The sequence below is a fragment of the Eleginops maclovinus genome, chromosome 3 (genome assembly GCF_036324505.1).
Source record: "Eleginops maclovinus isolate JMC-PN-2008 ecotype Puerto Natales chromosome 3, JC_Emac_rtc_rv5, whole genome shotgun sequence".
Classification (NCBI taxonomy): domain Eukaryota; kingdom Metazoa; phylum Chordata; class Actinopteri; order Perciformes; family Eleginopidae; genus Eleginops; species Eleginops maclovinus.
The window spans coordinates 20,726,487-20,743,716 of record NC_086351.1 but is presented as its reverse complement, the minus strand read 5'-3'; the positions used below and the strand labels follow the sequence as shown (position 1 = coordinate 20,743,716).

General features: G+C 39.8%; 1 protein-coding gene across 5 annotated transcripts in view; it reads right to left on the bottom strand.

Annotated features, from left to right (window-relative positions):
* The window catches only part of snap91a (synaptosome associated protein 91a), a 43,923-nt gene that overhangs the window by 317 nt on the left and 26,376 nt on the right, over positions 1–17,230 (bottom strand). The window contains exons 9-27 of one of the 5 annotated variants that reach the window (XM_063879513.1): positions 14,832–14,893; positions 14,081–14,093; positions 13,655–13,836; positions 13,466–13,557; positions 12,213–12,227; positions 11,738–11,959; positions 10,324–10,401; positions 8,988–9,221; positions 7,630–7,713; positions 7,263–7,331; positions 6,076–6,252; positions 5,124–5,195; positions 3,873–4,088; positions 1,847–2,044; positions 1,728–1,746; positions 1,550–1,640; positions 1,374–1,454; positions 1,152–1,271; positions 922–1,004 (exon numbers count right to left, since the gene is read on the bottom strand). In XM_063879513.1, coding sequence (XP_063735583.1) covers positions 930–1,004; positions 1,152–1,271; positions 1,374–1,454; positions 1,550–1,640; positions 1,728–1,746; positions 1,847–2,044; positions 3,873–4,088; positions 5,124–5,195; positions 6,076–6,252; positions 7,263–7,331; positions 7,630–7,713; positions 8,988–9,221; positions 10,324–10,401; positions 11,738–11,959; positions 12,213–12,227; positions 13,466–13,557; positions 13,655–13,836; positions 14,081–14,093; positions 14,832–14,893 — 2,100 coding nt within the window. In that variant the 3' untranslated portion in view covers positions 922–929. The remainder of the gene's footprint in view (positions 1–921; positions 1,005–1,151; positions 1,272–1,373; positions 1,455–1,549; positions 1,641–1,727; positions 1,747–1,846; positions 2,045–3,872; positions 4,089–5,123; positions 5,196–6,075; positions 6,253–7,262; positions 7,332–7,629; positions 7,714–8,987; positions 9,222–10,323; positions 10,402–11,737; positions 11,960–12,212; positions 12,228–13,465; positions 13,558–13,654; positions 13,837–14,080; positions 14,094–14,831; positions 14,894–17,230) is intronic. The other 4 variants (XM_063879515.1, XM_063879516.1, XM_063879517.1 and 1 more) reach the window with 4 other exon arrangements.

The following is a 17,230-nucleotide window of genomic DNA, read 5'->3' as shown; positions in this document are numbered from 1 at the left end:
TGTTTACAAAGCAGGATGACTTGAAATGAAATGGTACCAAAATACAGAGTATTACTTTTACCTGCAGTGCTATTTATCAATCTAAAAGGTCCTGGTTTGATTTGCAGTGTGGGAGATATCTGTAGTAGAGACATTTGCATTCTCTCAAATAAAATGGAACTAAATAGCACATTAAATGGCACACAAAATACCAAATAATACCAGATACCAGATATGTATCCATTCATTGCAAAAGGTTTGTGCAGCGTAATGGTAGCTCACCTGAGCTAGCTAATGTTATAGCTCAGCGAGCTGCCACAGGCACGAGCCTCTCGTTTATTAGTGGATGCACGCTTCCCTCTGTGCAGTAATCTGGTAAAGTAGATAGTTCCTACGAGAAATTTCTCTCAAGTTCTGATGATTATCTTGAGTGAACAGGTCATGACTGCTGGAAAGCTGTTGAGTTTTTAAAGGTATTTTTGGCACTTTGAGGACCACAAGCCAAGTGCCATTTATTCCATTATACTAAGGAACTCACTGTCACTTTTAAAAGCATTGATTGGTAAACAATGATCCATTGAAAGAGACTTCTCTAAACATTTCTCTTAAGAGTAGTGTAATAAAAAGTGGGTCATAGGGGGCATTTTGCAAATGTCACTAAACTCAATTTATGTGTAATTGAAATACATGTCAGTTGGATTGGCTGAACTTAACCATGTTCTTTTTAGATTTTTTTATCAGGGAACTCTTAGTTAATACTTTGACATGTTATCTGTTATTTGTGGATAAGCCAGTCCATAAAAATAAAAAAATCACAGTTTTTCATAAATGTTTAATGATTAAGTAAGTTGTCACCACCACAAAGGTAATGTATCAAAGTCTCTTAGAAGTTATCAGAGACTGTACTTTATATACTATATGTGTACAGTTCTGAGCTCATACCTGGGGCGTTATAAGAAGTCTTTGAGGTCGAGTTCTGCGAAAGGGTCCTTGGGCTTTTTGGGGCTCTGGATTGCAGGAGGAATCTGTGAAAAGTCAGGAAATTAAATTGCTGGAAATGTTCACGATAAAATGAATAATCCTAAAACAAACTAATAATTTTTACATTCTTAAAAATTACAACTACTTTTACAGTCTGTGTAGACACACTGGGGGCTTTACTATGTTCTTACCGGTGCTCCTGGTGCAGCTCCAGCCCCCCCAGCGAAAGGAGGTCTCATCATGGGCTGTCCCATCATAGGCTGCCCCATCATTGGCTGCATCATGGGAGCTCCAGGCCCCCCTGCAGGAGCCTAATAACACAGGGATTACACAATAACGGTTTCTATGGCTGTTTCAAAAGCTGATGTCACAGTGAAATCTACAGAATTCTTTATGCCTGATTGAAAGCTCACCATGCCAAAGCCAGACTGTGCGCTCATTGGTGGCACCATGGTGGCTCCTGGAGCCCCAGGAGCTCCGGGGGCGGTACCTCCCTACAGTGACAGGATAAAGAGGGCACATCAGCAAAATTGCTTTTAGATTAAATGTGACTTCCTAGTTAGGGATGCGGTGTACATACGGCTCTTACCATGGGGGCTCCTGGTGTACCCCAGCTTGTGGGAGCTACATGTGGCATCCAGTTCGCTCCTCCTGTCAGCTTCTTCTCACTCTGTGGGTCCCTAAAGGAGATCAGTGTAAACTTCTGGCTTACTGTGCTATTGATCCCATTATAATGCTGATGCTTCTATATTTAAACACAAACTTACTTCTTCTTTACTCCAAGGTCTGGACAGAAGAAGCAAAAAAGTAAATGTTAGTTATCTTAATAAATAACTATTACAAACACACAAGATTAAGATACAGAAAAAATTAAGTAGCTGTCTACCTCCAATCAGGTTGGCCAATGACGAGTCCAAGTCTCCTCCAACGGTTTTGGAAGGAGGTGGGGTGGCGGGGGGAATTGCTGCAATGCCTCCCGCTGCAATTGGAGTTCCCATGCTTCCTGCTGTGCTTCCAGCAGTGCTGCCACCGGTGCTCTGGGGCGTAATGGCGGGCATCAGCAAGTCGCCTAATCCACCAAACACTTGAGGAGAGGGTTGGAATGGCAGGACATCAGAGAAACAACACAAACTACAAATCTGCAAACCCTCTAATCTGTTTTTTGACACGGGTAGATGTGAGACCAAGCAGTATGGTAAGGAGTCAACCCAGCTGTGACAGCATCAGTAGTCAGCTGTGCATCACATGCACAAAGTAGGACTGTAATGTAAATATATTTGAGCATTCAAAAGGAGAAACATTCAGCCACTGCACTCACTTGGCTAGATGCTCAGCCAGTTACATATTATAATAAACTGGTTTTGAACCAGGCTTCATCAAGACCAAAAGAATTTACAGGTTTTCATTCAAACTAACCAGTAGAGGAGTTAAAAGGGTTTATCCATAACCCTACTTAGCTAACTACTTACAGGGTAACTTTATGCTCACTATTTAAATGATCCAACACATTAAGCTAACCATGGTTTATCGTACATTATAGCTAACGTTTCCATAGCTATCAGCTATCTATTTCATTAATTTAACCATTACTTTTAGCAAACTTTTTCATCCATTTACTTTTTTGTTAGCTAACTATTTCAGCTAGGCTATGTAAGCTAGCCCTTACTTTAGGTAACTATAACAGTTTATATCCCCTTCTTTTATCTAACTATTTCAACTTTTAAAATCCATTGTATTATGCTAAATTTAGCTAAACTTTAAGCAGTTTTAACTATTTAAACATTACTTCCACAACAATGTATGCATTACTTTTAGCTAACTTCAAAAATACCATTTCCCCTTACTATTAGCAATGATTTAATCAATGTAACTGTTACCTTTGGCTATCAATTTAAACTAGACGATTCATCTCTTAAATTACCTATTTTATATTTCATAAATTTGACGGCTACTTTCAGCCTGCTTTTTTTCTCCATTTAGGCTAATTATTTCAGCTAGGCTATGTAGGCTATTGCTTACGTTACCCTACTATTTCAACTGTTTAAATCCATTGTTTTAAGCTACATTTGTACAAAACTATTTTAACTATTCAACCATCTATTCACGCATTATCTTTAGTCATCTTTCTATGTACCATAAGGGGTGAATAAAGGTTGTCAAAAATAATTCATCTTTTACATTAATTTAAAATATAAAAATATAAAATACATAAAACCTGCAGACTCTACTACGGACTCAGACCTTGATGGCATGTGGTTATAAGAGACAAGAATGACTGCTCAAAGGGGAAATACAAAATACAGTAAGTCTTGTCTCATGCAGAAGACAGTCAGGGTTTTTTTTACATGCAGAGATGCAGAAGGGGATAATTGTCCAAACTGCACATGCTGCAATTCCCTGCCGGGTGGAACTCACCAATTACAGATTAGAAGAAGCAAGCAATGACCCAGAAGAGAAGAAAAGGTGTGGATACGGGGTGAAAAAGGGAAATTAAATGAAGCAGAAGACAAAATGTGTGCAGCAGAAAGAAAGATTGCAGAGTGGGTGGAGCAGAAAGTGAAGAAAGTGTGAAAAGTACATTAGAAGAGAATAAGAAAATTCTTTGCGAGATAGGCTGCAGTGCTGAGGAATGCTAAGCAGTCAGCAGGAATAACCGTTGTACGTAAGGAGGACAGTGAAAGCAGCACGTCAGAGTGTCTTCATGCAGTACTCAGGCTCTCAGAAAGAAGAGGTAAGTAGGTCATGGTTAAGGTACAGTAGCTCGGCTCAATGACTCAAAGCACATTCATGTGCATCAAGCAGATGACCTGTGCAGATATGAACAAAACACTCTTTATATTCTCAAATAAAAAGGACATGAAAGTGCAACAGATTTCTGTAATGAAAAGAATGCAAATGATAGCTTCACTCACTTGATGCATCAAAGCCACCAGAGGGCGCTGGTGTGGTGGTTGCTGGTATTAACGGTACTACAGAAGGTGCAGGCGGTGTCGGAGAAGTTAGGGAGCCCAGAGCATCAAAGCCCGACTCAAGGAGGTTGTTCTGCATCGGAGCCCGAGCAGGAGCTGGAGCCAAAGCGGGAGCTAGAGCTGGGGCAGCAGTGGGAGCCAGGGTTGGGGACATCAAGCCTGAGGGGGATACCAGACAGGAATTTTGCTGTGACATCATATAGAGTACTGTTTTCTGACTCACCCTAATTCCACGAGGAACAGACACATTTTATGTGATTACTGACACAACAGATGGCACACGAGACATCTTGAAGACAAATTTAATTTTGGTTATCCCTGTGGGGAAAGTGGATCAGTGCAGCAGCACATAGAAATTATGTGTGGCACAGAGAAACAGCACATTAGAGATGCAACTGACACTTGATTTTTTCTTCTCTAGATAATTTGCGGTGTAAAAAATTTGATAAAATTGTTTGAAAAGCCAATTCCAGTATTTACAAGTCCATGGGGATGCCTTTAAATGTCTTATTTGATTTAAAATGAGGTAAAACACATAATAGTAGGAATCTCAAAATATTAAATCCTGAAAAACGTTTTATCAAAGATTACCTTAATAAATAATCCATTTCCAAAATAGTAATCATTTTACCGTCAATTCATTAATTGATATCTAGATCATTTAACAAACAATGTGAGCAAATATAAAGAGCATGCATCTCTATCAATGATGGCAAGTATCTAAATATGCTCACTAGTTCCTAAACACAAACATTTTCTTTAATCCTTACTATGAAATAAACATTTATTTTTTAACATATCTTTATCACAAGTTGTGCATCGATTAAATAAGGTACACAGATAAATGCAAAAAATGAAAATAACTTTTGTGGTACATTTATTTATTAACTATTGGCAAAACAGCAGCAACACCAAGAGACGGGAATTGGCTATGATGTCATTATGAACGGACACTTTGGAACTGCTGTATTATTAAATTAGACCAGTCCTGCCAAGTCTGTGTCATTATCAATTTGACAAATGCATCCCCATCATTACTTCCTGCATAATTATTCAATCAACTAAAACATTTTTGTGAGCCGTTTGCCAGTATAAAAACTTTTAGCAAGACATTTTATCAAAGTGTACTGGTCCATTCAGCCTTTCTAATCAAACCCTAATTTAATAAAAATTTGAGAGTAAGAGAAGACTCACCTCCCAGCAAATCATCTCCAGGCCCTCCAGGAGCAGAGCTCTGCGTCTCCTCCACAGGACTGGCAAAGGAATCTGCAGGGCGTCCAGTTATGCATGCAGCATGAAGGGCAGAAAAGAAGGTGGAGGTCAGCTCTGAACCACATACTGGGACACAATTAGTGGTAGGGGACAAGATTATGTTCATAATGGCAGTAAAAAATCTTCCATCCATCTCTCATTCCGTCAAAGAAATCATCATTGTTTCTATTCATATTTTGAATGATGGCATATGCCTTTTAAGAAGTCTCCTCTGGATATCTGCAGAATACTTCACTGTGGTCCCATGTCTGTCAAGATATTTCTGTTACAACCAAAGATGCCAACCTGGCTGAGTCAAGGACTCTGAATGTCTGTACAACATCGTGTGCCACTCCATCCAGTACATCCTGAGTCATTTTATGGCGGCAGTAGCTCAGTCTGTAGGGACTTTGGCTTGGGAACTGAAGGGTTGCCAGTTCGATCTTGATCGGACCAAAAAATACAAAGTGTGGACTGGTAGCTTTAGAGGTCCCAATTTGCTACCTGGGCACTAATGCTGAGTTGCCCTTGAGCACCTTTACATTAGTGCATCTCAATAGGTTCTGTTTGTGCATGTGCATTTGTATTTCGGGCCTATGTTTGCAATTGTAAAATAATGATCTTAATCTTAATTTTAAACTAAAGAAAATGCTATAGGCTGACAGAAATGATTGTATAGAGGGCAATAACGTGCAAAAAAATGTTCAGCTCTTCATAAAGTTAACTTGAATAATAGTGACACTGGTAAAAACATGCACTCAAGACCTTACTGTAACAACTGAGGATGATAATAAAACACCCAGAAGAGATACGTAAGATCACACAAATGCAAGTTCAACAATTTGAATTCAGCATGTGTGGTCGTGAGGGATATGCATGTTCTGTGGTACAGTACCCAGAAGGTCAATGACAGGTGCTGCCTCTGCTTTGGGTGGAGAGGAGGCCTCTGGGCTACAAGCTGCTGCAGGAGCAGGAGCAGGTGCCGGAGCCGGAGCCGGAGCAGGAGCAGGAGCAGAAGCAGGAGCAGGAGCAGGAGCAGCAGCCTCAGAAGAAGCTGGAGATGAAAATGAGTCTGAAGAGAGAGGCGGGCAGAGACAGAAGCAGGAAGGGATTAAATGACTCTCAATGACTACATCTATCAGTGACAGCTTTATTTCTAAGGAGAGAATGCTTTGCTCAGTATGCCTACTCTAAAAGCCTAGCAGACATCGAGAGAAGAAGCAGGCTTCTGCATCTGAAGGGAAAGTTTAGATCCTTAGATGTGGAATTGTATGAGGTACTTATCCAAAGTCACTATTTTACCTACAGTGAATAGCAGTCGGCCCACCCACAGTTTGAAAAAACTCGAAGGGACAGCACTAAATCTGTTTAAGCCATATTGAAACAAATCAATATGAGTTGAAGTGTATGCTTTATTTAGAATATCTTTACAGCTTTACCTTGCAGTTGGATAGCCCATTCTTACGGAATACTGAAGCCATTACATTTTTCTTTGTCCGTCTTCCAGGCCACCAGACCCCATTAACAAAAACAGTTTCTGTACCTCACAGAACACATTGGTTGCTGGTCTACTGCTGCCTTGATTTTAAGGTCTAATTGTGCCTGTTTGGTAAATGTAATTTTAAAAAAAAGTTGTCTGTTGTATTTGAAAAGAGCATAGATAACGGCTTTAGTTACCCGTAAAGTAAATTGGTGAAAATATTCTAAATATATCCTATCCCTTGGGCTTTTCTATTACGTTAATATGCTTTGCTTCTGCTCCACCCAAAGCAATACATTGCTTAGTATCTGTGTTGGAACTCCTGTCTGTTTTTCCAAACTGGGGGCTTGCCGACTCTCATCTTCTGAAGGTAATACACAGACAGTGGATAGAGCCTCAAACAACTCTACTTCAAAACAGTCCAAAATATCCCTTAAACTGTGTATCCACATCCTTGAAGGGTGCACCATTCGTAGCACAGAACTGGTGTGCATGTGCATGCATACATCAGCACCATGCAAAAAACGTAATACAAATTTGAGGCTGGCTGCACTCTTCATGAGAAAAGGAAAAAACAGTGATGCAGTAGCAGCTTAACTTACCAGTCACAATGTCTCCAGCAAGAACCGGCTCGGGCAAAGGAGACGGCCCGCGTGAAACAGCAGGAAGGTCTAAGTTACCAGCGCAAGCGAGAGCCAGAATACGAGAAAGAAGAAAACCATATAGTGGTCCGGAAGCAAAAAAAAATGTTAGCGTGGCAGGTAGAAAGACACAGCTAAGATAGAAAGCAAGCCACAAGGACAATCCAAGACGTGACACGTGGGTTACATGCACAGTTCTCATACCACTATGGGGGACAAACCAAGACGTGTGGGGCAAAGTAAAACAGTCGACAGAGGAGTAGACGTATGGAAACCAGAAGAGATGAACAGGTTCCACATACAGAGAAATGGATATCAACTCCTGTACCTGCACCAAAAAGGTCTACGCTAGGAGTGGTAGCAGCTTTGGATTCTGCTGTAGGGCTTTGCTCAGGCATTGAATCAAACATATCTAAGAACAAGGACACACAATCAAATGTACATTCAGATTTAAAGTGCATTCACAGTGATGAGTTCAAAAGAGATGAGGGAAAGCAGATAGTTGGGTCATTAAACAGGGTAAGTTGCTGTGCTACTGTTTAGTGCAATGCAAAATGGAACAGTGCAAAAGTTAAAAGGGTATATTGCTACATTTCAACATGAAGACTACGCTATTTGTATTAGTGAATCTCGATGCTATTTGATACTTTTGCTATCAAATAGCAGTTATTGTACAATCCCCAATGCTAATGCTAGCAGTTCTTTGAGGTTGTACAGAGGCATAGCTGTTATTTGATCTTAATTTTAGCATTAGTCTGCTAACATGCTAATGGTGACTGAGCTAATATGCTGATATTAACAGAATAATTAGCAGACTTTAGCCAGTTAGCATTGCTAACATTTGCTAACTAGTACTAAGCAAAACTGCCAATTATTGCAAGTTTTCGGACAGAAAAAAAGAGTTTAGAGAAATTCAAATGCTCAACTCATGACCTTCTGCTCAAATCTAAAAGCAATACTATGGATCATGGGAATACGTATGTCTGTCCATCCATCCATTATCTATGCACACTTTTTCTGACTTGAAAAATATCAAAAGAATATAAAAATGTGTCATTGAGCAATATTCCCTTTTAAGTGCATAAGTTACGATAAAGCATTCTCAGGTAACAGCTTCTAAAATACAAGCATGAGAAAAAAACAACTTTCTTCCCTGATAAGTTTTGGTACTGTTTGTTAGTAGTAGGTTATTATAATCAAAACAAGTTGAGCAACCTCTGTTAATTAAAAAACAATAATGATTAGTTCTTCTCCAAGGATGTCAAGTCAACCCATGTTGGTACCCAATAATAACAATTTACAGGGATTATTTAACAATTGGCTTGATTTTGGATGAATTTTGTCATATGTAAATTTGACAGAGGAGGTCAAGATGCTTGATTAACTTAATCAAATGATCTGTATCTAAAGGGAATGCATCATGGAAAATAGAAAAAATAAATCTGAAATGTAGGGACTGGGCAGGTTATTATCATCACCACTACTGTCATCATCATCCTCATCATCCTCATCATCCTCATCATCATCATCATCATCATCATCATCATCATCATCATCATCATCATCATCATCACTGACAAGAGCAACACAGTCATCATCATTATCAAAGCCCATATCATCATCATCATCATCATCACAATGCAGGGCAAGGCAGTGAGAGGCATAATGAGAGCGAGAAGACTTTACCACCAAAGATATCTAGAGTCGGAGCGGCTGCAGACTCTGTGGTGGTGGTGTCGGTGGTGGTTGTGGTGGTAGTGGAAGAAAGGGTGGGGGCAGCAGGGGCAGCGATGGGGACGACGATAGTTGGCGCCTCACTAGAGGTGGGAGTGATGATTGCCCCCGTGTCAGTGGGCCTCATGGCGAACAGGTCCATCTCAGGAGCAATGTCCACGCTACCCTCCGTCGTAGCGAAGGGGTCTTCATGAAGAGCAGCAGGGGGGTGGTGTTGATTAGTTAGGAGGGGGTTATGATAAGAGAAGAAGGGAAGGGGGTGATGAAGTGAATGAGGAAGCGGAAGGAGGGATTTGTTAAAGCAACAAACACTGTAAAAAGCATATTTGTAAGGCTTCTGAAGCTCTTAATCCGAGTTAGGGAAAAAAGGAGGTAAATCAATACCACGGTCACTCAATAACCTTAGAATTGCTTGCTTCGATTAAATAATAAAATGTTTTCAGTAAATAATAACGGACTACAAGTTTTGGTCGACTCGACTGGCCCACCACCCAATTAATTGTGTTACTAAAGACAACAACCAATTCAGTGTCCCTGGTACATTGTGATTATCTCCTTTAATGAGATTGTTCCTGTGTGTATCTAAGTGTCTGTCCAAAGCTCATCTTGCATACTGCTAGACCCATCAGTCTAATATTTGTTATGATCATTTATAACTGTTCTCTTAAGGACTTTTTGTAGTCATGGACTGCTGACTCATTACATCTTCCAGCCAGTAAGTACCACAACAACTGGTTTAGCTTGGACTGTTGCTAAGATGCGTGTGGCTAACAGCTAACAGCTAACAGAACAAAAAGCAGGACTGAATGTTTCCATTCAGAGAGAGCAAAGGGTAGACTGCACCCTGATTGGCAGACTACATTGCAGATGCCTATTATACTACTGGCATAATTCCATGCAACTTTGTTGATTGGTGTATCATTGGCAAATGAAGAACCCTTTAGTCTTGGAACACATTGATAGAAAAAAAGAAAAGAAAACTGCATGGGAATTTCATAGATTGCTCCAGTCATTGTCCTGTTTTGTATACGAGGCCAGCGCTTTGCTTTTTACTGCAGTATTTACTGGGTGAATATTAAGAGGGGAAGTGTAGTCGAGATGAGGGAGGAGAGGGTTCATGGCTGGGGCATTAGAGAAGGATTTGGGGTGAGACAGTAGGCCCTTAAGCGTGTGTTGGTTCTACTGTCTCCTATGTAAGCCGAAGCAGCTTTGATATATTAAAAGCAAAAGCTTTCCCACTCACACACATACACACACTAATATGTATAGAGGCTGTTGAGTCACCCACCAGATCCACCAAAAGCATCAGCAGCGGGGCCCGCGGCCACGGCAGCAGGACCGTCTCCTGGGGAAGGTGCAAACGCATCTAGGGTATAGCAGACGAAAAAAGCCAGACCGCAAACGCAAAACACAAAACACCCGACAGACACATGGATGTAAAGAACAGAAGATGAGTCAACAAATGGAAAGGACAGGAAACAAAAATGAAAGGTCAGCATTAGGGTAAAAAGCGGAGAATACAAGAAATATGCAGCCCCATTATTGCAGTGAATAATCTGATGGTAGCATCAGTCTCTTGATGAGTTTTGAAGGGCTGCATAATGCTGCATTCAGTGAGGGCACCACCTGTGCAGGTTTGTGAAATGAGGCAAGTTGTCACAAGTCACTAGTACTCTGTGACAAGAGGGGAAATGTCAAGTTCAAGGACAAAAGAGGCTCTCTTTGTAAAAAGAAAACCTCAATTAGCTCTTTTCAGCAGATACTTCTCTAATTAAATAAATCCAGCCATCATCTTGACATATGTGTGGAACTGTTAGTATGGCATTAGGGGGGGAAATCATTACGGGTGATGGACAAATAAACAAAAAGGCAATAGATCACCAAAATACCAGTCATAACCGAAGATTAATTACGATGCTGTGGGTTAATTAAGGTACGTTTAAGAGACTCTGATGAAACACATTAATGTCAAAACTAATAAGTGTTTTGTGGCAATTGTGTAGCCTTAAGTATACCCAGAGAAAAGCAAGTAATCCACAATACTGGCTCATATTTTAGTGATGTGCCACGAATGATAAACATTTTGCTCTGTTCTCAATGCAAAACAGAGTGTGTGAATGCTTGACATTAGCATGTTAGCACGTTAGTGTACAGGGTTGCAACAAAGCTGAATGTTAAACATTAGAAAACTGTGAGGATATAAAAATATTACTTTTGATTCAAAGCACTATTCATTGTATTTCTTTGAACAACAGGGTACCCAGCTCAGAAGGTCATTGTGTTTTCTTTAACAGCCCTTTACATTATTCAAAAAAAATGTAAATAAACTTTTTATGATATGATCTTTAGCTCTGGACTCAAATGGCAATACTTGAGAGGCATACAGTCTGGGGCTATGATGGCATCTGCTTACTGTACTGCCATAATGTACATACTTGCTTCTAGCATAAAAAATTCCATGAGATTGTCCTCCTTTCTAGATATCACACTACGTATGCATAAATCATACTAACGTATAATCTGATAGGACAACAGCCTGTAGACTTTCTATGGTTTTTGATGTAGTAATTTACTTGTGCAAATGCAAAATAAAGGGAGTAATAATCCAATCCCATTGCTTTAATACAAAGTAATATGTTTGTTGTAGATAAGCTAGCAGGCTACCAAGTATGGCCTACAGTATATCCTCAACCCAGACTGACCTCCGAAAAGGTCCATCTCTACGGCTGATGTGGGAGCTGAAACTGGCAGTGAGGCAGGGGCCGGTGCGGCTGCAGCTGCAGCGGCAATAGTAGCTACAGCAGCAGCAGGGGCTGCAGCAGGAGCGGGTCTTGCGGGAGCAGCAGCTGCAACAACAGCCACATCAGCTGACTCTTCCTCCTCTAGGAGAGCTTCAGAGGCTTCATCAGCGGGAGCCGGAGTTGCTATTTGTATAAACCCCATCATCCGAGCGCAATGCCGCAGTCACAACCCCCCAGAAGAGAGAAATAGGAGAAAAAGATAGGAGGAAGATGGCAATGTCAGAGAGACTGAAAAGTGTAAAAAAGACTTGCTTTGCTGGCGCTAAAGGTGAAAATATTTTGATAAAAACACAATGAGAAATTCAGTTAGAAAGCCAAGTGGAGAAAAATGGAACGCCTACAGGCATTTCTGGGATAAGGTCAACAGAGTACTCACCCTCAGCCAAGAGATCTGCACAACAGACAGACAGAAACACACGTGAGAGGATGATTGATTATTATGAAATTCTGAAATCTTTTATTTGCAAGCTGCCAACACCATAGAGAGCAAGCTAGAAAAAAGCAGTCATGAGCTGATGGTTAGCTCCAATAAGGCTAAAAGCACCTTTATGTAATTTAGAAAACAGTTGGACTATGGCCGTGTTCAGGGTGGGGATGTTGGGATAAATAGAGGGCATGCCAAAGAGCAACATCAACTTTAAAATGGGAAATGCTCTGTAATTTATAGCACATTATTGAGTAAAAATAAATACTATACGGATAATTATAAAAGACCACTGTTTTTAAAGCTAACTTATTAAAATTGAATACCTGATATTACTGCTGATCATTTTTTCAAACCAGACAATAGATTTTTTAATTGATTTCCCTTTCCCCTACCTCTTCTAAGCAGCAATTATTTTCCATTAATTTGAGTGTGATACTAAAATACATTTGACAGGGACCTCTACGCACTTTATGCTGGACCTAATAAAAGTCTGTATTTAATACAAATCCAAAACATTGGCATGGTTGTTTTGCATTTGTTGGAATTCATCTATTAGATGTTCTCTGTAAATAGTTTAGGCCAAATGATAGAACATTTCATGAAAAATAATGCAAGACTATACCGTTTGTTTATTTGCTCTGAAACAGGAAAAACTGCCACCGTTAGCATGTCCGGCTAACTAGATTAGTAGATTACTAGAGGCCTAGCATCATATCGTTAGCTCAATACATTTGATGTAGGGTGACATGTTACATTAGGTTTAATACTTCCTGTAGCACTGTGGAGTAACATTACCCACTCTGTTGAATGCTAAAGTTAAAACAGTGTTTTCAACCAAATCGTGGGTTAGCAATTAGTTAGCTAGCTACAGCTGCTAAATAAATTGAAATCCAGGACTCATTGGTAATTATTATGAATTCCAGAGGGAACTGCCAACAGGGAAAGCTGCTGGGCTTTGATGCCAATTTGACCAATGTAAGAAAGAGACATCTGTAAATGAATGGTTAATTTGGTGTAGGTACATCAGATTCCCAGTGTAAACAGTAAAATAGCCCTTATAGAAATCGTTTTGCTATTCAAATTGTAATATTAACTATCGACTATAAAGACTTATTTGGTTTACCAAAACTGAGGGGCTGGGAGGTGGGGTTAAAGGAAATGCTAGTGCACCAAGCGGAAAATCCAAGTTCTACTATTCTCACCTCCCCATCCAGTCATGGAGGAAGTGGCTGCAGCTCCCTTTGCTGAGGAAGAGGCCATTGGATCGAGGTCCAACAAGAAGCCATCAAGAGCACTAAACAGAGAAGAGAGGGAGTGTTGAGAAACCCATTTCTAATGCAATACTGACAGCTTAGCTCAAACACTTTGGAACATTGTTGAGTGACTCTTACTTGCTGGTAGTGATGGTGGTTGGGGCTGGAGGGCTGGGGGTGATAGTGGGTGGAGGAGGTTTGGCAGGAGGCCCGGGGCGAGCAGGAGGGCCCCCTCCAGGTGTTGGAGCATTGCGCCTGGCTGGTGCAACAGCAGCAGCAGCAGCAACAGGGGGCGTGCTGTTGTTGGCTGTAGCCTCCTGCTGCAAAAAAAACAACACCCCCCCCCGTTAACATAGAGCCTGCCGCTGTTATGTAAGCTGATGTGATTCAGCAGCTTTTCAAAACATGAATTCACAATGAATCACTACTTGTTTGTAGTAAACTGTGAAGGGTAAAGGTACAAGTCGAATTAAGCATTTATATTTATTTAGTTGTAAATACACAAGGGCTATAAAGACTATCATTATTAACAGTACATAACGATTGTAATGGAATATAGCTTACCTTGGTGGGCGATCTGCAAAAAACAATGAAAGCACATGAGTTAAAGAGTTTACTGATGTTGAAACATAAAAGCTGTTACGAAGATTCGACTGCAATTAAAGGACCCAAAATGCACTGCTGAGTGATGGCCCATGCTCCACTTTGACAAAGCTTTCCTTTCCACATTACTGACAGTAAGTAATGTTTCTGAAACGCATGCGTGTAAAGCTTTGTTGTAGTCAGGGACAATTGTACAGTCATAAGATTACCAAGATGATTATGTTAGTAGTGACATCAGTTCAAAGGGAATACTTCCGCTTGAACAATATGTCAATGACAATAAAGATGGAAATTGTATTAGTTCACAAATGTGAACTGCATCTTGAACACAACACAAATGCTGACTCAGATGTAATTTCTTCAGGATAACTCAAAATATAAATTACATTCAGGTCATTTGCCATTGATAGAGAATACTTACTTATCCTCTCTGAGTTAAGCAAAGACAGAGGGAAGTGCATGTTAGAGAAGTAACAGGAAATAGTAAGGTAACCTATGATGTAACACTGATCACACAGGCCAAAGAGAAAGAGATAAATCACTGTAATAGCACATCCAGCTATCCAGAGCCCAAATCACTACAAACATAGCTTTTAGCAATCCAAGAAGCATTAAAGTATATAATTACAGGATTATTGAAGCTTCAGATCCATGTTACTATTTGCAAATTATTGAAAAAGTAAACAGCTTGCAGCTATACTGAACTACTTACGGCTTCTTTCCCTCCAGTGTGTCGAGGTGGGTCTCCAGGGACTCCAGAAGACTCTCTGGGGCCTGTAGGATAATACAGAGTGAATGATACAACAGGGACTTTCACATTTTAAGAGTGAGCTATGGTCAGGGAAGGCTTACAAAAACGAGTTCACTCCACAAGAGAACATGGTGGATACCACTGGCTCAGTGTGTATGAGTAACTGACTCTGAGACGATGCTTCCTCTTACAGTAAGAGTCTTTAAGTCTTTATATTGAAAACTATTCGAAAAGATTCCTTGCAACTAATCTTCAAGCCAGGCAAAGGGGGGTAGTATTCAAAGAAAATGTGGAGTTATGGAGATTATAGGTATACATTTACGAGAAACAAATGTGGATTATTCTCTGAGATTTAAGTCATTGTAACATCTTTGTTGGAACCCAATTTTTTAGATTTTTTTCTCATACTTATATTCATACGATTTATTCGTCTTTGAACTTTAAGTCTCTCACTGGGTTCAAAGCTGGATACATTGCTATTTTCAATGTACAGGCAACTTGGTGAATGTATCTTAAATTACGTTTTCTTTTACTAGATGACAAAAAAATGGTAATCAACTCTACATGCAATCTACCAGTGAAAAGCCTTTTTTTTCAAGGTTAAAAATCCTGCCATTTCTTCACATGTCAAGTCATGCATTCAGTCTAGTCAACCAGTTTTGCTGTGTGCTGGGTATCAATATTTTTCCAGCCCCAACCAAATGTGTCCATAGCATTGAGTTTCCAAAATTAATTTGGGTTTTAAAACAGGATACAACAAATAACAAACTAAAAACAATTACCAATAAAACAGCAACAGAACCTAGGTTTCTTTGAAATGCTAATAGAGATAAAAGTTTGTGCAAGCCACGATGCAGAGCTGCATGCTCATTCAGGCTAAATGGGACATTATCACCTCCCGACATGCAGTAAAAAGGATGGTTCAATATCCAGCAGGCCTATTGACAGAGGTCAAAGCTAAATCCGCCAATAAAATTAGTCACTAATTCACTTTCCTTGATTCCCTGCTCCATTTCCTGGATTTACCCATTTAAAGCTTTCTAGTCTATTATTCCTAAAACTTGAAAGGACCAACAAGGCAGAGGGTCTGATCATTTTCTTCTCTCGGCACTGAAAGGGAACATTTATCATCCAGAGACTTTATTTTGTCTATTCTCACCACACAAAGAAAGACTTTCTAAAGGCAAAAAAAGACATAACAGCTCTATAACAAGATACATATATAGGAGAAATTACCATCTGTAGATGCCAATATACAAGTTGCCTGACCCTGTCCTATTAGATGTGACAGCTGGCCTTCTGGCACTATGTTGGAAATATGATGTGATGTGATGGACTCTGTCATCATTTTTTGTGTCTCCATATTCTCACTACTCTTAAAACAGCACACAAGTGTGATGACATAACAACACTTCAGATGGTGATATTATTCTGACTTGTTGGTGCTGAAGTAATACCTCCTGGGAGGGATAATAACAGAAATATTTGGATTAGATTGAGATGAATCCTCTACAGTGCGAGGGATCCAGGAGATGTATATGTTTGATTCCTGATAATTTATTGCACATTTTTTCATGGCAAACACTGGTGGACATTGGATAGTAATGAAAATGGTGCTGTCATTCAAAAACAGTCACTGACCTTGAATGTAAAATGCCTGTAAGCCTACACTAAAGAACAGGAACAGTTAAAGCGCTAGAATATGCATAACCATTTAAAGCTACACCCACTCATGGCAATGCTAGCAATGGCAGTTAGCAAGTATAAGCGCAAACTGAAACCCGTCACCACATAACCTAATAAATCAAAGATACTTTACATGAAGATTTAGTACAGATCAAAGAAAAAGAGATTTACATCTAGGCTAGAACTAGGAACTAAGCTAGCTGTTTCCCCGCTTTGCAGAGTTCATGCTAAGCTAAGCCAACCATGTGCTAGCTCATATTTAACTGTACATTATTGAAAGTGGTATTAATCTTCTCATCTAACTCCTAACAAGAAAGCAAGTTAGGTTTTTATCCCAAAAGTCAAACCACACCTATATTCTGGCCACAAATGCAGTCTAATAACATAATGGAGACATTTAGCTTTGACTCAAGCTAATCTAACAAGGCTTTGACAAAATCCATTTAAATGAAATAATGGATTTGATTAGCTCTGGCGATCTAACACGATATCTATAATTTGAACAGTACAATACACTTGTCAATTACAGTTAGATTTGTCTGTGACCTATCAACACTGAGGTAAATAAGACAGCATTTCAGCGCTCTTTTCATGCACGTCATCAATTTAGCCATGTCTTAAAGGAGACCTCTTAAAGAGTTTCCAAAAAAGACCCTGGGATTTACTAAGGAACC